Source organism: Giraffa tippelskirchi, chromosome 4 (assembly GCF_054371585.1).
Source record: "Giraffa tippelskirchi isolate mGirTip1 chromosome 4, T2T-mGirTip1v1.2.pri, whole genome shotgun sequence".
NCBI classification, from domain to species: domain Eukaryota; kingdom Metazoa; phylum Chordata; class Mammalia; order Artiodactyla; family Giraffidae; genus Giraffa; species Giraffa tippelskirchi.
Genome location: NC_137278.1, coordinates 133748022 through 133775656, shown reverse-complemented (window position 1 = coordinate 133775656; position 27635 = coordinate 133748022). Strand labels below are relative to the sequence as shown.

General features: G+C 56.7%; 1 protein-coding gene across 1 annotated transcript; it reads right to left on the bottom strand.

The window, feature by feature from the left end:
• Window positions 1-1753: 1753 nt before the first annotated feature.
• On the bottom strand, window positions 1754-27265 carry RAPGEF3 (Rap guanine nucleotide exchange factor 3). The gene is made up of 28 exons (XM_081589124.1): window positions 23616-27265; window positions 22941-23153; window positions 17313-17366; window positions 17119-17225; window positions 16798-16919; window positions 16486-16654; window positions 15845-15929; window positions 15458-15518; window positions 15299-15375; window positions 14973-15119; window positions 14331-14443; window positions 13977-14065; window positions 13596-13674; window positions 13255-13405; window positions 13093-13175; window positions 12287-12326; window positions 9439-9520; window positions 9013-9159; window positions 6614-6711; window positions 6108-6233; window positions 5804-5985; window positions 5440-5530; window positions 5252-5302; window positions 4244-4331; window positions 3839-3903; window positions 3340-3394; window positions 3174-3245; window positions 1754-2177 (listed from the first exon to the last, which is right to left on the bottom strand). Exons 1-28 carry the CDS (start codon window positions 23619-23621, stop codon window positions 2059-2061), a joined length of 2772 nt encoding a protein of 923 aa, XP_081445250.1. The 5' UTR covers window positions 23622-27265; the 3' UTR covers window positions 1754-2058.
• Window positions 27266-27635: the final 370 nt, after the last annotated feature.

Below are 27635 nucleotides of genomic sequence, written 5' to 3'. Positions count from 1 at the left end.
CACTGGGGTCTCTGGCTCCCAGTCTGTGTCCTCTTGCCTGCGCTGGGTGCAGTTATCCTGGCAAGGCCTTCCTGGACCAGCTCAAAATGTGTCCTGCCCCAGAGACTGAGGCAGCTGGAGGTAGCCGGGCAGTCGAGGTGGAAAGGAGATTACTCCACTGCCAAAGCTCCTTGGGGACATGGGTGTGACCACAGGGAAGGAAAAGAAAAATGCTGATGGAAGATGCCCACCACGCTTGGTTTCCACTCCTTGTCACAGGGCTGGTCTCCCTTGGGTCTGAAAGGATGCATAAGAACGGTCCAGTTGCCTGGTCTGGACTTGGACGAAACTTCGACAGAAAACACGTTTAGGAGAGACGAAAGGCCGTGGAGTCCTGACTCACCGGGTCCACACCTCATGTCATGATTACTCAGCTCCGGAAGCTTCCATGCCCCTGCGTCTTCTATCTCCACCCATGTGCAAGGGCACTGGCTTGGTTACCCTGCCGTCTGCTCCATCCCAGGCTTCTCCTGGGGAGTGGGCTCCCCTAATTCCTCTGAGGAGATGCTGCCCCCGACAGGCAGCAGACACGGGGCAGCCCTCAGCTGTCACCTCAGCTGCAAAGGCAGAGCGGCCGTTTACCTGTTTGTCACTAAGAGCTGACCTGGGATCCTCACACCCATCTGACAGATGGACAAATGAGGTGGAGAACTGTTCACTGACTTGCTCAGATTCACTTAGAAACCTGAGGTATGATCCCCCAGTTTGACTGCCTCCTGCTAAGAGCCCTGACCCTTTCTGGAGGCAGTGGAGTCCATGACTTCAGGGATGAGAGATCTGGCAGTGGAGGGGTGAGGGAAGAAAGGGGTGTTCAGCCTGAGCCCCTGAGCATGTGCCAACTGCCTCCCCTCTCCGGGTATGGGACCCGCTTCTTCCATACGCCCCAGGGCCCTGGTACTCAGAACCTGTACCAGGTCATCTCCAAGGCCGAAAATCCCTCTTGGGGTCAGATAGTGCACCTCACCCTGCCAAGCTCGAGGCCACAGGGAGCAGAGGGCCGTCCCACCCGGCATTTCCTCATGTGAGGGTCCCTGGGCAGGAGGGTCCTCACGGTGTGGTTGGTTCCCAGGGGAGATGTGGAGGACTCAAAGCCAACAGAGCTGACGGGACCACTCATCACCGACGAGACATGACTCCTGGATGCCTCGGCCTCTGCATCACTGCCTCCGCTCAGAGCACCACCCAGCGGCTGGAGGCAGAAGGCAGAAAGTGGAGTGGGGAGGGGAGGAAGGAGCAGCCTCTCAGACCACCATGGACTACTGAGGGCCACTCTGAGGGCCGCTTGGGCCAGCCCCCCGCAGGGCTCCAGGCTCCCACAGCCCCTGTGACCAGGGGGCCGAGGCCTTGGTGCAGTCAGTCAGCCTTGGAGGCCCGCAGGGTCCCAGAGACCATCCCGGGCAGGGGGTGGGCCTTGGCCCTCCTTGCCCCACCCCCAGGGGCTGGCCAGAGAACAAGGCCTCTCAGTGCACTTAGGGTAACAATACAGCTCCTCAGGGCCCACCGCTCCTGGACAAACAGCCCTGACCACACCCAGCTGTTTATTGCACAGGCTGTGGAAAGAAAAGCGCCCTTGCCGCCCCCGCCCCACCTCCACCTGCTTGCCTCCCCAGGCAGTGGGCCTGCTCCTGCCACATGCGCACAGACACTCAGCCCACCATGGAAACACACCCCAGGGGCCCCAGACCGCTGGACAACAGAGCCATGAGGCGCAGAATCTGGGAAAATCCTGGTGTGGAGAGCTCTCTATTGAACACAAAGAGAGAAAACGCTCTGCTCTCCCTCTCACTCCAGGGCCTCTCTGTCCCCCACTCCTTGGCCTTGGGCCCCGGCTCGTTCCATTCCCAGGTCCTCCTTGGCCACCAGTCATCGCGGGGGATGGGTGCCTCCACGCTGCCCGCTCCCGGGCCTCAGGTCCAGTCCTTGGAGAGCCCTGCCCGGCTCGGCCAGCCCGTGGGCCTCCTGGCCCGGCGCGCCCCGGGCTCTCCTGGCGGCCAGTGTCTGCTCCAGCCCAGCGCCTCCTCATGGCTCCAGCTCCCGGGAGAGGCGGGACAGTTCCCGCTGGTTGTCGATGACCTTCAGCTGCTGGACATAAGCCCAGGTGCTGGCGGGACTCCGGGTGCTCAGGGACTGCTCCGAGCCTGGGGGGCAGGGAGGGCAGTCAGCACTTTTTAGAGCCCACCTTTTCCCCTTCCAAGAAGCAAATCGACCCTCCTGCCCTGTGCCACCCAGCCTGCTACTTTCCACAGCCAATCTAGAAGACACCCTACCCCCAATCTGGGACATATTAGCACAATGGTCCATAGCACAGACTGAAGAAAACAGGCCCTCAAATTATATGCAGCTTAATACCCCTTTTACTAAGTTCAAAGACAATGAAAACTAAAGAATATTTTGTTGTCGTAATATATATATGAGATATTTTAAAGATATATGTATATTTTATTATATGTACACACGATAAAGCTATTTTTTAAAAACAAGGAAATGGGTAACTCAAAATTCAGCATAGTGGTTTCCCTGGGTGGGGAGGGGCAAGGGGACAGGAGAGGGGACCACCACTAGGGAGATGGAAGTTACTGTCAGTGTGCGAAAGCTTGGCTTGGGTCCAGAAAGGCTCATCTTATTATCAGTATAGATACATACATAGTGTAAGATAATGATGACGGTGTGGTGTGAACTGTGGATTACGACTAATCCCATTTCACACAAACTGAAGGCCAATTAAAAGAACACAGGTCTAGGGTAGGACTATGTGGGTCCCAGCTCTGTCTCACTGCTTATCTAACCAGCTCTATCTCACTGCGGCTTCCACCTGTTTTTTCAAGGCTCCAGCCCATTGAATTCCTTTAAGTGGGGATAACACTCTACTTATTTCATAAAGCTGTTGTGAACCATTATCAGCATCATGCTTTGCAACCCCATGGACTGTAGCCTGCCAGGCTCCTCTGCCCATGTGATTCTCCAGGCAAGAATACTGGATCTTCCCAACCCAGGGATTGAACCCAGGTCTCCCTCATTGCAGCCAGATTCTCTTCCATCTGAGCCACCGGGGAAGCCCTTTCATGTATGGATGTGCCTGTAAATGCCAGCCAGCCATGGCCAGCTTGTCAGCACCCACCTCTGCCCTCACTTACATGTGGAAACCCTGACCGCCTGGCTGTCCTCGTGCAGGTGTGAGACTCGGCTTCTGAGCGGTGACAGAGGCACTGGGGGGTGAGGGGGGAGTCAGTGAGAGGAGACCAAGCTGATGCCTTGAAGGGGACATCACTCGGGGCGCCCACCGGGGACCTGCCCTCTCACCGTTGCTGTGGCTTCGGCAGTGGTGTAGCATCCGTGCGGCTCTGGCCATCATTCTCTGGGGACCAAGCAAGGACATGAGACTTGATATGAGGGACGGGGCCCTGGCCTGGCCTGGGGGACAGCTGAAGTGCTCCTAGGCACCAGGGGCTGTAGGAGACAGGGCCGTGCCTGCTGTGCCCCAGCTCACCCAAAGACCCATCGGGGACCAGGCACTGGGAAGACAGAAGTCAGGAAGGGCTTAGAGAGGAGGAGGCCTGGTGGGGAGGGGATTCTGGTTGAAGGGCGAGATAGCTGAGGCCACCACCCCAGCACTCCCTGGTGGAGACCAGACCTTCTGAGGGCATGCAGTGGAGTAAGGCAGGGGCTATTTTAAAGGAAGTCTTCATATTTATATTATTGAGAACAACTTTGGACTGTCTCCCACCCCCGCCCCTTCCAAAGCCATCGTCACAGCCTCCAACCTGTTCCAGCCTCAGACACCCGCTCTCCTTGGACTCACCATCTTCTCAAAGTTGATGAGATTCTCCACCAATGTGTGATTTCCCTCATGGATGAAGGTCATGTCTGCAAAGAGATGGGCTTTGCTCATAGGTCCCCAAACTCCTTCCCCTCCCAGCAGCCAAGGAAAGGTGAGGGGCCAACAACAGGGAGGCCAGGGCCCCCCACCAAGCAGCCCTCTTCCTCCCTGCTAACCTCCTGGAGCAATTTCTTTATACCTCTTAGGCCTCATGTCATCAGCCATCTAATGTCTGCATGTCTTAACTCTGCTTCTATCTGGTGAGCTCCTAGTTCACCTTTGTGGACCCAGGGTGTTGCACACTGGAATCACCCAGGGGGTCAGGTGGACACTTTGGGGCAGGGACGGACGGGATGGGAGCAGGGCGGCAGGGGCTAGTGCCCTTACCTTTGAGAAGAAGGGGCATGAAGGGGATGAGGGGAGGGGAGAGCTTGGTGAGGGCCAGACGGTACACTCGGTGGTTCCACGAGGGGTCCTGAGAGGGAAGAAGCCACAGTGAGAGAGGGAGGGTCCCGCACAATATGACCTACCACATGCCACAGCATAACCAAATGTCCACCTGCCAAGGAGAGGTCGTGCACCCACTCCTTGGAGCTCAGCCTCCTCTCAGCCCCAGATCTCCCCAAGGCAGGCTGTGCGGCAGGCAGGGGGGCCTGGAGCTGTGATGCTGGGCTGCATGACGTGGTTTCCTGGCCTCCAATTAGCCCCCAGAACACTCATGGACTTTGTCACAGGGGCTCGGAGGATTCATGGAAAACTCTTTTCTGTCCCTGTTTCTCCCTCTGTCCCTCTGTCCCTCTCTCTCTAGTGGGTACACCCCTTTGAATTTCTTCAGCCCCAGGAGGAGAATTTTTTCCTCAGGAGCTTTTGAAGCCTTGCTGATGAAAGCAGCCTACACGAGCTCTCTCCTGAACACTGTACACCTTTCGCTACCCCTGCTACAATTCCTGGGAGTGGAGGGCTCAGCTCCTCAACTCTTGCCTCATTTTTTGGCCTAGGCTCTTGAGTCTCCTGAGGGGCCTCTGACAGACCCCAGAACACTGTGGGAGTTGGGTCAAGACCTGCTTCCTGAGTCCTGAGGCAGGTCAGCGCCCCCCTGGTGGTCCCCTGGCACCTCAGACCCCAGGGCCAGATACTGCCCTCACACAGGACCTCACAGCCGCAGCAAATGTCACACGGGCCCCTGTACACCTGCTGAGGCATATAATACACTACACAGACCCCCCATAGTGCTAAACACCGCCATTTCTCAGCCAGCCCCCCAGACTCACAGGCCAAAGGGAACCAGGCCCTGACCCAGGGTTGGAAGCCTGGAAAGTGACCAAGGACAGGCAGGGGTGCCATGGGGGAGAAGCGGGGGGTTGGGCCGGGGTTGGGGGGGCAGGGAGCACTCACCAGCAGCCTCTCAAGGGCCGAGTAGAGCTTCCGGACTTTGTGGGGCAGCCGCTGTGAAGGAGAGGCAGGTGCGGCTGTCACTGCTCTGGGGTGCGGGCCCCATCCCCAGCCAGGACCCCCAGGTCAGGCAGGGGCCTGACTCAGGACTGAGGTGAGGAGGCCCTGACCTACCCAGCAGATGTACTCACCTCCCAGGTATGGGCCAGGCGGCTGATGGCCGAGTTGCTGAGACCAAACATGACGGCAAAGAAGGAATTAAGATTCTTTTGCTCCTTGAGGCTGTGAACAGAAGACCCAGAGACCCTCAGGGGAAGCAGCCACACACAGAACCCCACATCCACACCACCCCCCAGGCCACAGCACAAGACCCAGCCAAGCCAATGCTGCCCTTGAAGAGACTGGGGCTGTATGGTGTGGGGAGGGAGGGGCTCCAGGGGACCCAGGCAGGCATGAGGGTGGGAGACTAGGCCATACCCCGACCACAGATCGGGGGGTTAAATAAAGGCACTGTGGGACTCTGCCACCCAGCCCGCCCAGCCCACAGACACTCACTGGGCTGCCAGTTTGATGAACTTCCTGAGCAGCTGGGCCCGTAGGCCAGGCACAGAGCAGAGACACAGCTCCGTGGCCACCCAGTATTGCAGCTCGTTGAAGCGGCGCATGAAACGCTCCAGGTTGGCGGTGGTGACGTCCCGCAGGTGCTGGGGGCCCAGCACATAGTGTATCAGCTCCACCTGGGCAGGGGGGCAGCACTGTGAGGTTAGCACACAGGGCAGGGTGTCCAGCACACGAGGTCAGCGCGTGGGGCGGGGCGTCCCCATCGCCGGCTCTCCTCCCCTCCGCTCCGCCCCAGCACCTGGTGGATGCTGTTGAAGAGGCTCCAGTCATGGTCCGTGAGCTGGCCCGCCAGGTCCTTGGTGCTCACCAGGTCCAGCCCCTCAGCAGAGCCCACAGTGGGCCCCAGCTGCTCGGGGTGTGGGGTCTGCAGGTGGAAGAGTGCTCAGAGGGGTGCCTGGGGAGTCCGGGGGGCATGGTGGGGGGAGAGAGTCTGGGGCCAAAAGTCTGTGCCCAGGGCCGGAGGAACATCAGGAGGGCAGGGGTGCTGCAGGGAGTGGAGGGGCTCCCCAAGGAGGCATGTCCTGACAGCTCCCCAGTGCTGAGGCCCCTCTCCCACTTGAGAGCTCCCAACAGTTCTCCCTTTGGGACTTCCTCCATCAGCTGAGGTCCACTCCTCTCTCTTCTGCCTTAGGAGCAGCCAGAGCCAGGCCCTGCTCTCCTTTCCATGTGGCCCTCTCCTAGCACCCACCCGTACCACTCCCAAAACAGCCCTTCCCAGGGCCCTGGCGCCCTGCCTGCCCCTACCAGCTTGTGCACTTCCTGTGGGTTGACAACAAAGAGCCGCTCGTTAAGCCCCAGGGATGTGGCCACACCACGGGCATCTGGCTGCAGGCCAATGGCATCTGCAAAGAGAGCAGAGGCTGTGCTGGGTGGGGACAGAGAGGAAGGCCAGGGAGCAACCGGAGGCGGGGTGGAGGCTGGAAGAGATCTCCCAATAGTGGCACTGGAGTCCTAGGCAGGTGTTCTAAATGCACAGGTGTGCATGCCCACACATGCACGGGGGCAGCACGGCCTGAGGACAATGAAAGAGGAGTCTTGGTGAGACAGGCTGACACTGGGCAACGCTGGAGCCTCCCTGAGCCCCAGCTTCCTCCTTTGTCAAAAGCAGACACCAAGATTTCCCGTGACTACTCACAAGTCAAATGAAGTCACCGATATAAATAGTGTCTATAAGGATATGATACATATACAAGACCTTTGAAAACTGGGAAATACCTTACAGAAATCTTCATGTGGATTTTCATCAGCTCTTGTGAACTGGGACTGTGTTTTCAGTCATGTTTGAGTCCTCAGTCCCTAGACCAGTAGCCTCCAAAGTAAGGTACACAAGACCATTCCATGCATCCAGGAAAAAAATATTAGCACTTATATTGATTTTTATTACCTGTTTTGCACTTGCTTTGTGTGTTTCTCTATGATCACGTAGCAATAGTGTAGGAACGTATGTATGTGACTTGCAAGGAAATATACACAAATAAGGGAGTTTGTAATAAAATACTGATTACTGACACAGTGAGTGAAGTTGCTCAGTCGTGTCCGACTCTTTGTGATCCCATGGACTGTAGCCTACCAGGCTCCTCCATCCATGGAATTTTCCAGGCAAGAGTACTGGAGTGGGTTGCCATTTCCTTCTCCAGGGGATCTTCCCAACCCAGGGATCGAACCCAGGTCTCCTGCATTACAGGCAGACGCTTTACCATCTGAACCACCAGGGAAGCCCTGACAGAGGTGTGCATCAAAACAATCAGTGCTCTCAACAGAGCATGGCATGTGGGGTCTCAATTAACACTGGCTTTGGACAACTGCCAACTTGCCAAATGGCCACCAGAGGGCAGTGCTTCCCAGAGGAGCACACAGGCACCCATGCCCTCATCATCTCTCCTTCCTGAAGGAAGGAGGCTTTGCTGGTCTCCCTGCCACTCCTTGCCATTATTCTCTGGATGACCAGCTGCTTACCCTGGGCTCCAGCTGTCATACCCATGCCGTGTCTTTCATGGATAATGGATAACAGTGGTTTTTAATGTCCCAAGTTCTCTAAAGGCAGGTCTTAATAATCTTCATGCTGCCATACTCTGAGCACCAACTTTATGCTAGATCCCATGCTAAGAGCTTCAAACACAGTAGCTCATTTAATAGCCACAGCAGTCCTAGGTGATAGGTAGTTACAGTGCTCATTCAACAGACAAGGAAATGGAAGCTCACAGCGGTCAAACAACTTGGGCAGGATCATATAGTCAGTAAGCAGTGGGTCTGGGATTGCAATTCGGGTCTGGGAGTCCACAGTCTAGGCTCTTAACCATCAAGCTGCTTATCTTATCTGCCATGGTACCTCTGCCTCCTAACATGCTCCTGGCCCATAGATGACTCTCAAAGATGTTGATGGACTAAATGAGCAACTACCTAAATTCAAAGTCTGTCTATGCACTCAAGGGGTGAGCCTGGGAAAAATCACTGAATTCATCTGAGCTTCAGTTTCCTTGTCTGAAAATAGGATAAAAGTACCTATCTCATAAGACTATTATTAGGATTAAATAAATATGTAAGCATGATAATAATGTCAGGAATCCCTGGGGGCTCAGTGGTAAGGAATCCACCTGCCAAGCAGGAGACACAGGTTTGATCCCTGGGTCTGTGCCCTTCGCCTGGAGCAGGAAATAGCAACCCATTCCAGTATTCTTGCCTGGGAAATCCCATTGTCAGAGGAGCCTGGCGGGCTACAGTCCATGGGGTTGCAAGACTTAGCAACTAAACAACAAATGATACTAATCAAATAGTAGCTAATATCTATGTAGAGCTGTCAAACATCATTCTAAACACTTTTACAGATTAGCTCATTTAACCCTCACAAGCAGGCACGTTTTCATCCTCATTTTATAGATGATGAAATGGAGCACAGAGAGATTAAGCATCCTGCTGGGGGACAGAGAGAAGGGAGCCAGAGGGCTGGAAGCTGGCAGCAGGCTTCCGAGTTCATGCTCTTCAGCACGACATGCAAAGCACATTGAAGAGATGTAATAAGCCTCCCATAAATGCTAACTACCATTAACATTGACAAAGATGGTGATGATCTTAATTCAGGGGGTGGGCACAGCTCTGAGGGGGCCCCCTCCCTTGGGGCCACCCTACTCAGAGACACAACTCACCACCTGCCGAGTTGACCTTCACCAGCACCTGCCCCTTAGTCCAGCCGTCCTCCTGGGCCAATGCTGCCATCACCTCTCTCACTGAGGCCGTCACAGGCAGCTGCAGGGTTAGCACGGAGTGGTCTGGCCGGCAGATGTCATAGGGGACTGGAGAGGAAGATGGGACTGAATTGTGGGAGGGAGCCGCCTGGTCTCCTTGCCCTAGCAGGGAGAAGGCAGTGACTGCAGCAAGGGAGGGTCCCAAGGAGGGGGGCAACAGTACTAAGGAGAAGCCTGGGCAGGCAGGTGGGAGACCCTGAGGTGAGCAAGGGGGGAACCTGAAACAGAGATCCCAAGGAGCACATGCCATCCTGGACCAGGCACCCTGAAGTCAAGGGTGGTGAGAGCAGGGTTCGAGCTCTGCCCCGGCTGACTCGGACCACCAACCTTTGTCCCCAACTCTGATGGCACAGTTGCTGCTGGGGAGAGGCTCGTCCTGGCTGGGGAACCAAACAGGTACATTCCGGGCCTGAGAAGGAGAGGAAGTAAGGACCAGAGGACAGGAGAGCATGCAGGGACGGGGAGGGGACTGTCACCCAGAGCAAGGGTCCCACACAGCACACACACCACCTAAGGGATCTGCTTGTCCCGCAAACCTGGGACAGGTAAGGCACTGGGAATCTGGGGACCGAGGCTCCCAGGGAAGACAGGGCAGAGCTCAGAATGAGTCTGTGCCCCTCTATACGTGTGTCACCCCCTCTGCCAAATGGGTCCAGAGCCTCTCTAATATGTACACAAGGCAGCTGTTGATCCTGGTCTTTTCCTCCTTCAGCTACCATTTGCTTTTTTCTACATGCTTATTTTAAGTATCTAAATATGCACAAAAGCCCTTTGACAAAATAATATTACCCCCATTTTATAGATAAAATCAGTGAGGGCTCAGAGAGGTTAAGTAAGATACCCAAAGCAGCACAGCTGCTAAGTGGCCCAGCCAAAATCCTAAACCTGCCCCCCGCTCCCCCTCCCCCATGCTCTTGTCCACCAACACTCAACTGTGTCAGCTGCCCCATAACCCTTCCTCCAAGGCCCCACCACAATGGGCTCTTGGGGGGCCCCCACTGCCCAAAGGCCTCCCTCACACAGCTCCTCTGCCCACCGACTACTCTTTCCAGATTTTGTACTATTTTCCTCCTCCCAACTCTGAAGGCAGCAGATGAGGTTTAGACCTTGGTCCATGGTTCTTCCCTGGATTTCCAAATCTCTGCACTCCCCTCAGAGCTCCTCCCAGCATCACGTATCAATGCCCTCCTTCTCCCCGCCCCCAGCATATGGAAGACTCTTAAAACCATACCACTGGGCACCGAATTCTCTTGCAGACCTTGGCCTCAAATGCCTCCAGGATCTTCCATATCTGTGCTCCATCACCCCAAACTCGACACACTCCTCGGATCCCCTCATCCCGCCTCCCAGGCTACTCTTCTGGCCATTCCCCTGGGTTCAAGGCTCCTGTGACCCCCTGCTCCCCTCCCCCACTTCCCCACAGAGTATCATCTAGTTCTGGGGTCTCTGTGTTCCCCCTTCCGCAGCCCAGGCCATCCCCAGATCCACCAGCCCGTATCGCCTCACGCCTTATCTACTACAATAGCGCAACTATTCTCTGCCAGCCTTGCCTCTCGGGTGCTTCCCTCCCTCCCACTCCCATCTGCCTGACCAGAGCCAGATTAAGCCTCCTATCACAGCTTCCAGGCCACCATTGTCTGCTGGATAAAGCGCAGGCTCCCCAGCTGACCAATTCAATATACAAATCCCATCTTGTCAATCCTGGGCTCAAATGCCTCCAATGGCTCGCAATGCTCAAAGGACAAAGGCCAGGCCCCTTTCCATGGCCCACAGGGCCTCGCCTGCTCTGGCCCCTCCAGGGCTCCATCAGGAGGTGGGCTCCCTTCCCCACACCTGCCTGCAGCCTCTTCTCCCTCCACCCTCACTCCCTGCATCTCTCAGTTCCAGCGGTCACTTCTCCCTGAACCGAACCCTTTCCTTTTCAGCCCTTTCCTTCCTGACTCCAGAGACCCCATCTTTGTCCTTATTCAGCATGAGGTTGCTCTGCAGCTCTGTCCCCCACTTCCCCGTGAGCTCCTCGAGGCCAGGGTGGCTCTCCCAACCCCCTACTGCATCCTTGGCACCTAAGGCCTGCCGCCTGCTCCTCACTGAGCGGCAGCACCCTCAGAGGTCAAGGCCCCTCAGGGATGGAGCCAGCATTCTAGTGGGCCGTGAGAGACACCAGCAGACAATTAGCAAGGAGACAACTCAACAAAGAAAACAATTCCACTGGGACAAGGCTTTGAGGAAAACCATTGAGGAAAACCATTGAGGACATTTTGGAGGGGAGCCCGTTGGGGAGGGGCTCTCACAGCGAGATGGGAGGTACCAGCAGGTAGGGGCAAGAGATGCAGGTAGGGGCAAGAGATGCAGGTAGGGGCAAGAGACGAGGAGGGAGGGAGCTGCACCCTCAGCAGAAAAGGAGTCAGAGGCGGAAGGGGGCAGGATGAGGTGGGAGAGGCAGCTGGGCCCAGGTGAGGCATTTGGGTTTGATTCTCACTGCGAGTCTCCACAGGTGGCCCCAACCTACCTTCCCAGTTCTCCCCACCCCATTCTTCAAATTTCACTCCAGTCAGGACTCCTCCTCCCACTTTCCTCTTCCAGCCCACTGCTGGGGATGGCACTGGCCCCCAGGACCCCCGGGGTTTCAGAGATGCCTCCAGGCACCACCCCTCACCTGCCAGGCAGGAACGGCTAACTGGCTCTAGCTGTGAGCATGAGTGGGCTTCCCGTGGCACTAGTAGAAAAGAACCTGCCTGCCAATGCAGGAGACAGAAGAGATGTGGGTTCGATCCCTGGGTCAGAGATCTCCAGGAAGATGCCCTGGAGGAGGGCGTGGTAACCCACTCCAGTATTCTTGCCTGGAGAATCCCCATGGACAGAGAAGCCTGATGGACTACAGTCCACGGAGTCACAAAAAGTTGGACACAGATGAAGCAACTTAGCTCGCAAGTGAGCATGACCAGATGGGATAAAATCCCTTGGGGGGTGGGGGGGAGTGACTTTAGACCTCTCTCTCCTGCAAGGCCCAGCCCTAGTGTCACATGCAGCCCGAGCTCCATGATCATCTATCCCAGACCAACGGTGTGCCTGTGTTTGAGGGGGACCTTCCCATGCAGAGGGGCCCGGCGGTCTTTGGAGGAGGGGGAAAGCAGGGCCCCAGCAGAGGCGTGAGGAGCCCACTCGGGACGGACACCTTCATCTGAGGAGACGCGTTCCCACAGCCGTTCTCCAACCTGTGGAGCAAGTGAGAGGGAGGTGAGGCTGGGGGCAGGGTCCCCCAGCAGGCAGGATGATGCAGGCTCAAGAGCGGAGGGGTGCCAGGCTCTGGATTCCCACCACCGTCACCAGAGGCTCAGAGGTTGGCAGACTTGGAGAGAATGACCCAGAACAGGCACTACTTGAACACCAGCCCCTGGATCCTACGATTTTCCCAGGCCAGCAGGGGAGGGAAGGAGCTCAAGGCAGAAAGGGAGCCGGTGTGGTGTCAGGTCAGGGAGGCCACATGTGAGCTCTCCCCGAACCCCAGCTGCCCCCACGGGAGGCCTGGGAGGGCAGGAAGGTCTGGGAGTGCGAGGTAAAGGCTGGGAAATTGACTGGGTGGAGCAGGCGGGAGCTGGCACCAAGGGCACGCAGCAATAAATAGGAGCCAGTGGGCAGAGCAGGTGTGCGGGGCGGGGGAAGGATGGCACATGAATGATTGTGGGCTGCCTGAGCATGGACGGACGGGTGACGGGAGGGTGCACGGCAAGGGACTGGTGAGAACACTCACTGAGATGAGCAGGACTGGACAAGTGAGCACACAGCACAGCGTTTTACAGACAGGAGCGGAAGCCCTGGGGGTGGGGGTGGGGTAACGGGCTCAGGGCAGCACAGCTGCAGGGGTGTAGCCTGGATTGAAGCCACGTGTTTGCCCCCCCCCCCCCGAGGCGGTGCTCCCAGCTCCTGCCGCACTGCCTGTCCCGCCCTCCCGTGACAAGCTCACTTGAGCCAAAGCATCACCTGTGGTGTCGCCGCCTCTCTGGCCACTGCTCCCGCAGCAGGTTGCTAAGCCGGGCATCCCTGCTCACCAGGTCCGACAGTTTCTGGGAGAAGCCAAGGTTCACTGAGACCTCCGTGTCCACCCTGGGCAACCCGGCCCAGCCCCTCCTGGCTCCCAGGTACCTTGAGGAAGCTGGTGGCCACAGGGTCAGTGCGGAGCGTAGGGCCATACAGGGTCACCCACTGACTGACCAGCCGCAGGATCTGCTGCTTCTTGTTGCAGACGTAGGAGCTGCGCTCCAGCTCACTGCCCCCCGCGGGCGCCGCGTGGAAGGTGGGTCCCAGTCAAGGAAACCACAGTGTCCAAGAGGACCACCCACCACCGTCAGGAACAGGCACAGGAAGGGCAGGACACCCGGAGCCCGTGAACGGGCTGGGCCTGGAGGGTTCAGTACAGCCATGCTGTGGGGGATCCCTCTTCCCCGCTCCACACACCATCCCCACCCCCAGGGCTGGAAGGATATTGGTGCAGGAGGGCAGCACAGAGCTGGGCAGTGGGCATGAAGACACTGTGGGTCAGAAGGAAGTCACTGAGGAATGTCTCTGTAGGGCAGGGACAGGGGACAGGTGAGGGACTCAGCAGTTGCATTTCCTGAGCTCAAGCATATGCACAACCAGGGCATCCCTTTTACCAACCCCGCCATGGGCCAGGGAGCAGCGACACCCAGTCCTGTCATAGCACTTCCTACATAAGCCAAGAACACAGGAATGAAAACTTCTGGCCAACTGACCAAAGAGACCAACCGAGCACCCGATGAGGTCAGATGCACAGTGCCTGGCCCTCTCCCAGGCGGTGCTGACCACCCTCTGAGTCAGAAAGCAGGCAGGGTGTCTCCCGCCCCTACCTGTTGGGTCATGAGCATTGGAGTCAGGCCGCATGGCCTCCAACAGAAGTTCTAGGATCTTCTCTGGGGTGCCAGACATCACTATATACCTGGCAGAAACAGCGGGTCCATAGCACTTGAGCCCCAACTCCCCCTCCCACAGCTGGGGCAGACATCAATAATCAATCATATCACTCATCCCTATTTGCCAGCCCTCTCCCCACCATGTGTGGTGGAGTGGGGACTAATTCGGGGTATGCAGCACCCCCAGCAGGCAGGTGTATGACACAGAGAAGGGAGTAAAGCCCAGGAAATAGAAGGAGAGAAGGTGGGCAAGAGAGATGGTGTGGAGAGGGAGCATGGCGGGTGTGTTACCGGTTCCTGCCTGGGGTTGGGGGACGAGAAGGGCCAGTGCCCTGAGAGGTTCTCTCCAGCACTAACACCACTTTGCCATGTTCTTCCAGCCTCATGGTCTTTGCTTCCACATCCTGGAGAACGAGCCACACCCGTGCTCAATACACACCACAACTCCTTTCCCCATTCTAGGGCCTCTCCCTCTGCCTCCCCCATTCCAAACTCCAAGCCCCACAAGGCTCGTACAAGGACCCACAGCCCTTCTCCCACCCTAGTCAATGCCCACGACCTTAGATTTGTCCCTCACCACTGCCTATCGCCCAGCCTGAGCTCCTCCTCCACCCAATCCCTCCCAGTGCTCCTTCTACGGATCTCACTCTCCATTACACTGCCTCCCCCTGCACCCTAGACCCCCACCCCTCTGTAACCTCACCCCTGGTCTCCCACCAGAGCCCAGGGTTCCCAGGGCTCACTGAACCTCCTCAGCATGCCACGCACCTCCTCACACACCCAGAGTTGGGCTCCCTCCTCCAGCCATCATCCCCAAGGTTTCCACCTCCGACCTCTCCCTACTCTGTCTGGTCCCTGCTCCTTGCTCCACACCACTTCTCCAGACACATGTCCCTGCCGTGTCCCTGCCTTCCCCACCCCCAGCAGCGGCACCTTGATGATACGGTTGAAGTCTTGCTTGTCCACGCGAAGAAAATGACAGTTGTCTTCTCCCAGGATGATGGTGGCTGCCCGGGGTGCATCATTCACCAGAGCCAGCTGTCCAAAGTCGTCTCCCTCGTGCAAGGTGGTCACCAGGCCCTGCAGCCAAGCCCGAGTCACAGCCCAGCCCCTCAGCCCTCACCAGGACAGACCCAGAGCCACCAAAGCAGGAGACCTGAGAGACGGGGCAGCCTTGGGTCCATTAAAGGCACCGCCCACAAGGACAAGGACCAGAGACCAGCTCCACCCCAGGGGCTGGGCACGGGGGGAAGACTCACCTTGCCATGGGTCACCACGTTGACCGATCCCTTCCAGATAATGTACCACGAGGTGCCCTTGTCCCCTTGGCTGAACACTGAGAGAAGCAGCACAGATCAGACATCCCCCAAGCACCCATCACTCCCTATGGCCTCTGCCCACATCCAGGCAGGACTTACACACAGTTCCTGCCTTGCTGTGCGGTTCAAAGAGCAGGACTGCAGCCAGTTCCCGCTTCACCTGTGGGCAGGGGGACGAGAGTCAGGGAGGCGAGTCCGGGGACGAGGGGCCAGGTGAGGAGGTTAGGTCCAAAGCCACACATGCTCGGGGGATGGAGCTGTGATGAGGTCAGGTGACCTGGGATTCAGCAGGAGACAAAGCAGGGGAATAAATGGGCAAAGAGAGCCAGAAGGACCTTCAGACAAGGATGCCATGCCAGGGACAAGACATTAGACTGAAGTATCCAAGCCACAGGTGGAAGGGGAGGGACGTGTCTTCTGGCCTGGCAGGGGTCACAGGACAGGAGGTTTGGGGGAGGGCCAGGTGGGGTGGGGCCCGGGGCTGACCGAGTTGGAGAGATGGGCCACGGCCTTGATGTGCAGCAGCTCCTCAAAGATGAGGTCCAGCTCCTCATCTGTGCGCTGACCAGGGCTGCAGGCACAGGGGACCAGGAAGAAATGATGAACTATGAGCCAGGTGCAGGGAGCCACAGCGCCCACTCAGCCTGGTCCAGCCGGGGCCCCAGCGGTGGCTGTTTATCAATAACGGGCCAGCCTTTGACGGGAGCACACCATGTGCCAGACACTGAGCCAAGCACTTTACATATGACTTCATTCCGCCCTCACAACAACCCCATGATGTGGGCTATCGTTATCCTTTGACAGAGGAGGGAGCTGGCCAGGAGAGACCAAAGGACACAGAGCTAGTCGCCAGTGGAACTGGAATTTGAACCCAGACCCTGCCACGATTGTCTTGGCCACGGATGCTTCTCAGAGGGGGCAGGGTCACTGGAGGCCACAGGCCCCACAGCCTCCATTACAGAGGAAGGACCAGGTTCAGAGGGGGCAGGAGGGCTCAAGATCACACAGCATGTCCATGGCAGGGGCAGACCAGAGCTCAAGCCTCGGGTCCAGCCCGGAGAAGTAGGGGCTCACTCCTCCTCAGAGGGGAAACTACGGAGTCTGAGAGCAGGATTTCGCCCACTTACGGCTTTCGAAGCGCCACCGTGAGCAAGGCATCAGGCCCCCGCTGGGACAACAAGGCCAGAGCCTCCACCAGCTCCTCCTCCAGCTCATGGACACCCACGGGCTCTGGCTCCGGCCCAGGGAAACGGTAGAACTGGGTGTCTCGGTCCTGGAAGGCCCAGTCGTGTTTCACTGCAGGGCAGAGGCCCAGGCGAGGGGGAGGAGAGGAAATTGAGGCCACGTAGATATGAGGCTTCCACTGAGATGCCCAGCACAGGCCTGCTCCCCAGGACTGCCTGGCACTGAGCACCCACCCACCCGGGGCTCAGGCTCACCATGGCAGAGGGCGCCTTCATCCAGGAGCACCTGGCAGATACCCACGGCTTGGCTCCGGGAATGGACACCCAGCCCCAGGGCCAGGATCCCATCCACCAGCTCCCGACCGGAGCAGCACTGCCTGGGAGGAGAAGGGGACAGGGAAGGGAAAGGAGATCAGATGGCAGGAGGGAGAGAGGGGAGGGAGGAACTCCATCCGAATGGCACCTCCTAGAGCTAGCAGCAAGGCTGGGTCCAGAGCCTGGACAGAGTGAAAAAGAGAGAAAACTGCTGGGGGTGGCGGGGAGGCGGGCAAGGAGGCAGCCAGGGCCGCCGCTCACCGGTGGAGCCTGAGGTGGTACTTTCTGTCTCGGATGAGGTTGGGGCAGTTGGCCAGGAGGTGACGATGCAGCTGTTTTCCTGCCCTGAGCACTCGCTCCGTGGAGGCCTGGAGGAGGGAGGCACCGCTAGCTGGCTCAAGCCCTGAGTCCAGGTGTACGGGCCCCCTCCCAGCCCTGCCCCTCTGGACTTTTACCTGCTCCAGGCTCACGCTGAAATCCAGGGATTCCTCGCTGCTGGTGAGTGGTGTCTGAGGGCAGTGGGGAGTCTGAGTGTTAGTGCCAGGCCTTGAAACCCAGCTCTCGGGCCCCTCCACCACGACTCCCAGCCCCGGCTCAGTTCTTGACTCCAGGCATTCATTTAGCTAATGGTTCAACAAATACTCACTGGTACCCCCCCATATGCCAGGCATCTGCCTCATCGCCACCCTGCAGCCCTATTACTAGACCCGTGTCTTCCTTCATGACTCCATCAGCGCATCCCCAGGGATAAGGTCCAGGCTCTGCTTCCTCAGGCCCCAGTGTGCCCGGGCATCCAGGTAATTCAGCCTGTAGGGGAGGGGCACAGTGGAGCTGGGGGAACATGGGGACATGAGATTAAGAAGGCCAGGAAGTAAGCAGCTCAAGAGGTCCGGAGACCCACGGCCTGATGCCGAGCCAAGGTCGGTCCCCAGTCACAGGACTATGCACACAAACCCTGGAGCCAACTCCTGGATTCCAATCCCTGCTCCTATGTAAACCTGAATATATATGATTTAATCTCTCCCTGCCTATAAATCTATAAAACATTCATCATAACAACTCAAGCTTTGGAAAGGATTATGTGAGTTAATAGAGATCAAATGTTTAAAGCACTGACTGGCATATACATATAGTTGTGTGTACATGTTAGTTATTATTACTCATCTATGAAGCACAGGGCGGGCTGCCTGCTGGAAGGCCCTTTATTCTCCGAGATGCTGCTGATAGTCCCTAACCCTGCAAATGTGAGTCAGGCTTGGCAGCACATGGGATGGCTCCAGAAATGGGGTTTATGTAGAATCATTGGTGAACAAAGTTTCCCCGCCCTTAGCATCCATCGGGCCATCTAGGACTCACAGGCCTGTTTGCCCTGGGATGTTGGCCACAAAAGCCTCTCATGCTCCTCTCCTCCTACCACCTGAGAACAGGAATTTGTGAACACCCCTGAGCAGGATGCCCTACCTTCTAGGAGCCCTCCCAAAGGCAGGCACCAGACAGTTTACACAGTATGTCTTTCTCGTGATTTCATCTGACTTCATAGAGAATAGGATCAGACAGGAAATAGGCAGAGCAGGCAAGGTCAGTTCTCCTTGACTTATCAGGAAATAAAACTCTAGAGGTGATGTGCCCTGGTAACTCAGACACATAGCCAGACAGCCAGGGATAAACTCAGGCTCCTACCAGAAGCGCTCACATCCTTTGTCTCACTCCACCCAGTACACCTGCCTGTTTCCTCTCCCTCCCCTTCCTTCTCTCCGCTGCCTCCCTACCAGCACTCAGGGCCTGAAGAAGACCTGGCCTGGGGCCAGAGCCCCACCCACCCCCCATCCCAGGATCTTCCCACTGTGTGCTGGGCAGAGGCCTGAGGTCCAACATGTGCAGGCGCCTGGCCCAACGCTGGGCGGAAGTTGCTAGGTGTCCCAAAGGTATCCTTACCCCAGTCATGGGGTCCATCCTAGTGCCAGACATGGCCCTGGAGACTCAGCAATAGGACAGGAAAAGAGAAGGAGGAGCCAAGAGGAGCCAAGGAGGGAGGAAGGGCAGGAATGCTCCCCGGGCAGCCTCCTGTGCCAGCCTCCTGTGTCGGAACAGTGCCAAGTGCTAATGACTTGTTGTTGTTCATGTCAGAGTACTCAGGTGGCCCCTGTCTCCCCAACGCCCCTCGGTGCCCAGGACCCAGGCTCCAGGACACACTCCCTTCCTGGTATTATTCTGACCCTGGAGGGCACATCAGGAGGGGAGGTGCCCGGTCACATGGCCAGGCTGGTCAAGACTCAGATCCCAGATCCGAAGGCCGCCTAGCTTCAACCATTTCCTGTCCTGCCCCAGGGGACGCGCAGGAGGCTCAGAGCTGGAACGCTGGCCCATCAGAGCTGAGAAAGAGACCTGAAGGCATCCCTCTTATTTTCCCAAGGAAAGCAGCAGGAGCCCAGAGAGATGAAGTAACTTGCCCAGAGTCACATAACTGCTTAGAAATGTAAGATCCTCCTGAATAATTGTTATCAACGCTGATCCAGAAGTAGGTGTTTGTCTCCTATTTCCTGGCTAGAGAAAAGGAGGCATAGAGGTTATGTAACCTGCCCTTTTCAAGCTGATAAATAGGGGCACCAGAATTCACCCTGTGCCCATCTGATTCCAAAGCCCATGATCTTAGCCACTAAGCCCTACCATCTCCCATGGCGCCTCCATGGTGCTGGGCCTCCCCCACTGTGTGCCATGGACTCGGAGGTGGTAAATTCTGTCCTCAGGAACGTTCCACAGGCAGGGAAGTTTGAAAAATCCTGGGTTAGACGAAGTTCTATGTGTGTGTCATCACAGTCCCTCTGAACCCCTGCCATGTTCCTGTGCATGGGGACCTCCTGGGATCAGGGTGGGGGTGCTATTCAGGGGCTGTGGTCAGGTGTGTGGGCTCTGGAGTCAGGTGCCTGGGTTCAAATCTTCGTTCCCCACTACCAGCTTGTTGTGTGACCCTGGGCTGCTTATACAGCTCTCTGTGCTTCAGCTTCCTCATCTATAACATGGGGTTGGTGGCAATAGTACCTATCCCATAGGGTAATTTTGAGGATCAAATGAGTTAATTAATAATATGGAGCATTCAGAGCCATGCCTGCTTTGCAGTAACTACTTACTCAATGGTAACTTAATATAACTCTTCTTTCATGATGGGCAGCTATTACCTGGACACGGTGCAAGAAATGCTGTACTTTGACTGATGCTGTACCTGATCTGATGACCCTGAGTGTCAGCTTAGGGGCTTCTCAGCTAGAAAGCAGTGGCTGGTAAGGGTAGGGGTGGAGGCCCTCACCCACCACCTCCTGTCAGGTTTGGACAGGAAGGACTCAGGGTGGAAGAAGAGGTCCTAGTTAGTTTCCCTGCACAGTGTCATGGCTTGCCCCACCCCCCTCCCTGTCATTGAGTGTCAGAGTCACACTGGAGGGGCAGGCACAGAGCCAGACAGCCACATGGGGACCCGTCGGACCAGTTCCCTTAGGCCACGGCCAGGGTCTCAGGCCAGGGCTGTGTGCGATGGGACTGGGAAAGGATGTATGAGGCAGGGTGAGGTTCTGGAGTGGCAGTGGTACCTTCTATAGCAACAGAAAATACACCACAAACTTGAACTCTGCAGCCAGATTGTCTCAGACCCAAACCCAGTTTGCCCCGTAGCAGCTGTGTAACCCTTGTCTGTCACTTAGCCTCTCTGTGCTTCTGCTTTTGCATCTATAAAATGAAATGATGGCATTAGTAGCTATCTCTCAGGGCTGCTGTGAGATTATTTGATGTGATTAAAGCTCATAATAGCACTTTGGAAATAAATACTACACAAACACTAGCTACTCCCATCATTTGGACAGGTTGAATGAAAGCATGTTTTCCGAGTTAGAGAACAGAGCCACCTCTCCCAAAATAGTCACTCACTCAAAGAGTAGCATCTCAGGGTTCTCTGAGCTCAGGGGACTCAGCAGAGGTCATCCTGACCTTGCCCCTGCCTCTAGACAGATTGGTTTCTGTGTTGGCTCCCAGATATCAGATAAGATCTCATGTACCCCCTAATGTTTATCAAAGGAGATGTTCTTCCATCCTATTCCAGCATCAGCTTTGCCATGGTTGTTAAGTCATTTCTGTATCAAACCTCAAGTCTCCTGCTGTAACCTGCTTTAATTTTCTCTTGTTCTGGTCTAATGGGAACAGAAAGTGCTCTCTTCAGACCTCAGGAGGTTGATGGATTTCCCCCTCAGTTTTCTAAAGGTGGCCATGGCCTGGGTAACTCCCAGCACTGTCCTCCTGGGACTCTGGGCTCCACCTCCTTGCAACATCCACCCATCGCCCTGCCCCTGCGTGTACACACTACCTGCGGGACAATTGTTCCCTCACAAGAGCCCCCTTAGCCAAAGGCATCATCCCAGAGGTTAGAATTAACAGCTTCACAGGGACCCAGAGTCTCTTAAACACAGACACAATGGGCTGAAACCACCTCACCCCTACTCCCCAGAGACGTCCTCAGGAGAGGATGTGGCCCTTGCCTAGAGCCCTAAAAATCTAAGTTCCCTCTAACGATCAATTCGTGCACACACACACCTGGTGGGGGAGGGGCCTTGTTTCTGTGCCTGGGACCTGATCTCTTACTCCACTGATCCTCATCCCCACCTTTCTGGCCTCCCCACGCATTCCAGCCCTTCAACTCTGGGACTGAGGGAGTCAGGAGACAGCCTGGCAGCCTCCTCCACTCTCTCCCTTACTTTGGGTCCCAGGGGATCCTCCAGTGACCTCATTGTCCTGGCCCCTGACCTTCCCCCCACTCCCCACCTAGCCTCAACAAGCTAGGAAAGGGACAGGAAATGCGCAAGTAATTATAGCCTGAAAGGGAAGGAGGGAGGGAGGGTTCCAGCCCACTGGCTCCAAGCAGTAGCTACTGCCAGAGACCTGGGGTGGGGGTGGGGGTGGGGGTGGAAGGGACAGACAGCTAAGCCCAGAAAGACCCTGGCTCCCCTGCCCCCTCCCGAGTGCCATCTGGAGCAGGACCCAGGCCCATGAGGCCCCTTCTCAGGAAGACCCAGGGAGGGAGGGGGTGGAGGAGAGCGGGGGACTGCCACCTAGATTCTTCTCTCACTTCCCATTGCAAGGGGGACCCCATTATCTTGGTGGGCCTTGGTTTTCTCAACTCAGCTCCATATTTTGGTACATTTGGTAAATATAAATGGCTATATTTAGTAAATATATAAATGGGTGAGGTAGGAAGGAGGAGGCAGAAGGTGGTGGTCATTCTACTCAAAAGAATTTGCTCCTAAGAGAGGGGTTTTCCCAAGTCTATCATCTGCTCCTGCTTCCCTTTGCCCCAGAGCCCTCCCCACACCCATCTGCATCCCGATGGGCACACGTCACAGACACACACCAGAGCTGAGGTAAAGAAACTCTATTGAGTCCGGGTGGTTGGGAAGAGCTTCTCTGCTGTTTTGGATCCCGCAACCATATCCTGCCCACCATCCACCATCTCCGCTCCCTCCCCCCACGTCTCTTTCCTTCATTCTTGCAGCTCCAGAGATGTTCTTCACTGGCAAAGGGAGCTCCGTTCATCTCAGAGTCTCCAAACTTCTCAGAATTCTCCCCTGAGCCCCTCCAAGCCAGATGCCAAGCAATGTTCACATAACCACTGCACCCCAGATCAAAACGTAGACTCCACGCAGTTCAGTCCTCACTAAAGGGGAATGCTGCCACGGTGATGTTTAAAGAATAGTACCAAGCTTACCTCCCCAGCACTTGACCTGACCCCTGTATTTCATGCATGTCTCCCACCCCCACCTGAAGAACACACAAGCACCTAACTCAAGCCACACGGAAGTGACAAGTTCTTTTCCCCTTCACCACACGCCTGAATAGGGGGACTTGGGCACCACACGCATACACAACGCAGTTGTGTGAGCCACCCACACACTGCAGCCAGGCTGCCTGACCCACTGTCCACCCCAGGTGTATCCCCCAAGCCTGCAGAGCAAGCTGGACCGCCAGCAGCATGCTCACCCTCCCAGCTGGGGCCAGCTCCAGCCCAGGGGGGCCTGGCCCTGGCCAGAGAAGGGGATGGGACTCACCCAGCGCAGCCCCTGGATGCAGCTGGGACGCTGGTGTTCGAGCAGCAGCTGGTAGGAGCAGCTTCGGGACCGGTACATCCTCCTGAGCACCATGTTGAGCAGCGTCCCCTCCGGCACCACGTCCGGGAGGCCTCCCAACGGCGGTACTCCCAGAATCGAGTTGCCCTCCACAGCCAGGCCCACCTGCCAGCGGCTCTCACCTGGCCAGCCCACCTGTGATGGGAAGAGGAAGGTAGACAGCCATGAGGCTGGGTCCGGGGCAGCTGGACCAAAGCACGGCCACCCCAGGCAGAAGCACTTCCTTCGAATCCTCTGGACTGGTCAGGCGGAGGTGCTGCGTCCCAGCCAGGAGCCGGGGGAGGGACAGGAAGACCTTCACTGGGGCCTGCCGGTCTGGCGCACTTAAGGGTCTCCAGCCGGCGGCGTACCAGAGATCATGCCCTTCTTTGGAATTCTGTCCCACCCCACCGACCATGGCCCTGCAGGGATCTCCACCAACTCCCAGTATGGAGCTGTGGACTCACTGGATCCCCGAGAAACGCAGCTTCAGCTCAAACTCTTCTTTTCTCCTCCTTCCTCACCCTTGACCAAGCCTCTGTCTCCCACCCCAACTCCCCCACCGTGTCAGCTTCCTCCCCTGCTCCTCCTCCCCCGCCCCCACCCCACCATACCCACCTTCATTTTCCTCCTTCAAGCTCGCACAGCCGTGCAGGCTCTAGCAGAAGGCAGGGGGTGCCGGGAGCACCCGCCCGCTCCACAACGAGCCACTGTGTGCCCCCGGCCTGTAAGTCCCAGGCGAAGTGAGCAGACCAATTCGTAGCTGGAGCCGCTTCCAAGGCAGCCCCAGCCAGGCTGGGTGGAGAGGCTCCTCTCGGTTTGGGGGAGAACTGGGGGCTTGGTAGGGGGACAACGTCACTCCCGCCCCCAGCGACAAGGAACCCCAAGCCTCCCCTCCGTCCCAAACGAAAGAGCCAGCTGGCACCGGGCGCTGAAGCGAGGCTGCAGCTGGCACTGATCCGGGCAGGAGCTGTCACACCCCCTGCGCGGCCCGCCCCCTTCCCCTCCTGGGCGGACCGGAGGGGGCAGGGAGGACGCGCCCGGTGCTCGGGCAGGGAAGGGGGCGGGCTCCGGCAGGGGGCGGAGTCGGAGCCCAGGGTACCCGGAGCTGGCGGGAACCGTGGCCTCGAGAAACCCCTGGGGCCGGAGCGCCCCGGGAGTGTGTGCCCGGCGGCGGTGGCGGGGCTGTCGGGGTAGGGGCTGCGGGGTATGGCCGCCAAGCGGCCGAGAAGAGAAACGCAAACAAGGAAACCGGGGGAAGGGGGAAGGGGAAGGGGGTGAGTCACTGCGGCCCCACCCGGGAGGGAAATCCGGGCTGGGGCCGCTTCCCGGCCGGGGGCGCCCTGCCTCCTGTTTCGGTTCAGGGTCTCGAACAGGCTGGGGGAGGGACTGGGCCATTTTCCCGGAGGGAATCCCGCTGCCCAGCCTCCCACCGGAGCGCTCCTATGCACGCACCCCACCCGCCGTCTTCTTCCCGCCCTACACACGCACGCACACCCCCGACACGGGTGGGGAAGTTGAGGCTGGAATGGAAGGACGGCGCTCGTGGACGGTGGGGGCTGGAGTCGGAGTCGGGGCCGAGCTCCTGGAGGAGGGAGGGTTAGAAGGCCTCGCTCCCCCGCCCCGAGGTTCCGGAGTCCCAGGCCGGCTGTGTGTGGAGGGCTATCGCCTCCCTGGGCCTCAGTTCCTACCGCCGCGCTGGTGGCCCAGCGTCCCCTTTTCGCCCTTCTGCTTGTGAGGCGGCGGAGAGACGGTGACTCCGGGTCAGCTATTCCCCCGACACCAGCGGCGTAACTGGTGCCATTCTTCACCGAGGGTTTTGGAAGAAGTCGCGCGCCCCACCTCCGGCTTTCTAGAACGCACCCTCTTTTTGCCCCATCAGTATCCCTTTCCCTCTGCAGCTAAGCCTGCCTGGACAGAGGAATACACATCTCTAACATACCATGCCCCCTGCTCTTCCATCGATGATTATTCTCTTGGGGGTGTGGGTGTGGATTTTCATTGTGATTAAAACCTCAATTTCAATGTGTCTTTAAAAGTCTTCCCAGGAGCTTATCAAACGTAAGTTCCAGCCCCTTAAATTCAGATTCAGTCCTACTGGCGTGAAATGGAAAATCTGTGTTTTGAACAAATACCCTAAGGTTGTCTGCTGGGTTCACACTTTGAGAAATGGTGATGGAGTTTTAAATGCTCCCTCAGGGAGGATGAGGTTAGGTATGCACCCTCAGTTGCTCAGTCGCGTCTGACTGTGACCCCATGGACTTTAGCCCACCAGGCTCCTCCGTCCATGGGATTTTCCAGACAAGAACGCTGGAGAGGGTTGCCATTTACTCCTCTAGGGGACCTTCCCAGCCCAGGATGAAAGATGAGTCTCCTGCATTGGCAGGCAGATTCTTTACCACTGAGCCACCTGGGAGGGGAGCCTAAAGATGATTCTAGCCCCAAGCCCAAACCCTCCCACCCAGGTTCAGGGAATTTTAAAGAAGAAAGAACAGTTTGAAGGGATTAACAGGCAGAGGTCACACGGGGAAGAGAGTTGAGAGGGAGTGGGGCTGGGGAGTGAGTTGAAATTTCATTTTGCTGGTGCCGCCATTGATCTGTCTAGAAGTTGCTGCAGGGGAGTTTCCAGAGACTGGGGTCAGAAAGGGGTCTCTGATTTCCTATTCATACTGCCACTACTTTAGGCAGGTGGAAAAGGAGCCAATGAGTGAGGCAGGACACTTGCATCCCTCACAGCAGACCACAATAGCCTATAAGTGCCTGGCACTGTTCCAGGTGTTTGTAGCTATTTTCTCTCTGCCACCAGCCTATGAATTAGTATTACTGTCATTCCCACCTAAGATGGTGAAGATGAGGCCCAGAGGTATTAAGTAACTTGCCAAGGTCACACAGCTATTCAGTGATAGAACTGGGGCTTGAACCTGGGTTGCCTGGCTGCACTTAACCCCTAGGCTATGCTCCACTGTGTGTACATCATATTCATTTTCTGATCCGGACTACATGCCTAAGAGAGGGGGCTACAGAAAGAGAAATTGAGTATGGTGGGTCATCAAATGGGACCTTCCAACTTGTTTCTTTATCTCTGAAGAGCAGGGCCCCCCACCTCCCACCAAGGCAAATGACTGAGCAGCTGTTGCTTTCTCAGGATTCCTGGTTGGGACTGGTCAGTGGAATGAATGCTCAGTAGACTTTTGATGGAGGCTGAGGCCTGGAGTGGGCAGGGGTCTAAAGGAGTGTGTCTGAGGAAGACACCTGAAGCTAGATGGTGAGTCATCATGGGGACAATTGAGCCACGCCCCGGTACAACCTCCACCCTCCCCTAACTAACTTTAGATGCCAGAAAGATGTGTTGGGACAGATAAATAATAACAATAGTTAGCATGCACCAGGCTCTGTTCTTGACACTTGTTATACATTCACAGATTTAATCATCACAACAATCCTATCAGATAGCTACTATTGTTATCCCATTTTGCAGATGAGGAGATGGAGACACGGAAAGGTAACTGACGTGCCCAAAGTCCCACAGCTAAGTTGGGGAACACTGAGTGATTCTCCCCAAGCACTTACAAACTTGTGTGCTTTATTTACTACTCTGCAGTCCTCCCTCTCTAATATACTTAACTCCCGCAAAGGCAAAGCCCACATCCAGAGTCCTTTCCCCCACACCTGGGTGCACAGGCTCCAGAGGTGGGGAGTGGGACAGACAGATGATGGAGGCTGAGCAGCTGGGCCCCTTGATACCATCCACCTCCACGCTGAGCTCTCTGCCAGGACATGAGCCTCCTGGAACCCTGCCTCCCTGTTTTCAGACTGGCAGCAGAGGAAGGCAGAGGCTCCCAGGGAGTAGTCCAGGAGGGTTGATGGGTAAGGAGGGCTTCTCGGCCTGCTGTGGCTTTGGGCTGTAGTCCTCATCCAGGCCTCTCTGCTGAGCTCTACACTGATGGAGCCCATGGCCTCCTGGATCTTCACACTACATGAGTGGAAAACTGCCTTCCCACCCTAGCTGTCCCTCTTCCCGCCCTGCCTCTCTCAGCTCCCTGCTCCAGGACCCCCACCACTGCCTAAGCAAGGCACCTCATACCTTGGTCCTTCCTTCACCCACATCCAATCAGCCTCCAATTTGGGCTGATTCAACCAGTGGATAACCTCTTGCATCCATCCATTATGCCCCAGTTCAGTTCAGTTCAGTCGCTCAGTCATATCTGACTCTTTGCAACCCCATGGACTGCAGCATGCCAGGCTTCCCTGTCCATCACCAACTCCTGGAGCTTACTCAAACTCATGTCCATAGAGTTGGTGATGCCCCATCCCCTCTGAAACTGCTCTAGCCCAATGATGGTCTCTTCCAGCACTTAGTCTATGCAGGGTAATCTGCTTACTACTTTAGAGACATCATCTTTTAATCCTCAGAACAATCACTATTTACAAGTGAAGACCCTGAGGAATAGAGAAGTGAAGTAATGTAGCCAAGGTCACATAGCTAGTAAGTAGTAATGCCAGACTCAGGCAGTCTGACCGCAGAGCCCACACTCAGTCACAGTTTGATACTGCCTCCCTGATCACTGATGCTGAAGCTGAAGCTCCAACACTTTGGTCACCTGATGTGAAGAGCTGACTCATCAGAAAAGACCCTGA

Bases quoted from the DNA above. Each gene is read 5' to 3' on its own strand.
- RAPGEF3 (XM_081589124.1), bottom strand. The intron at 17,226-17,312 runs GTAAAAGTCCAG...TCCCTCCTCCAG, and splicing joins TCAGCGTGAGCCTGGAGCAG to GCCTCCACGGAGCGAGTGCT. The intron at 5,986-6,107 runs GTGCTGGGGCGG...CCCCCTGCCCAG, and splicing joins TCTTCAACAGCATCCACCAG to GTGGAGCTGATACACTATGT.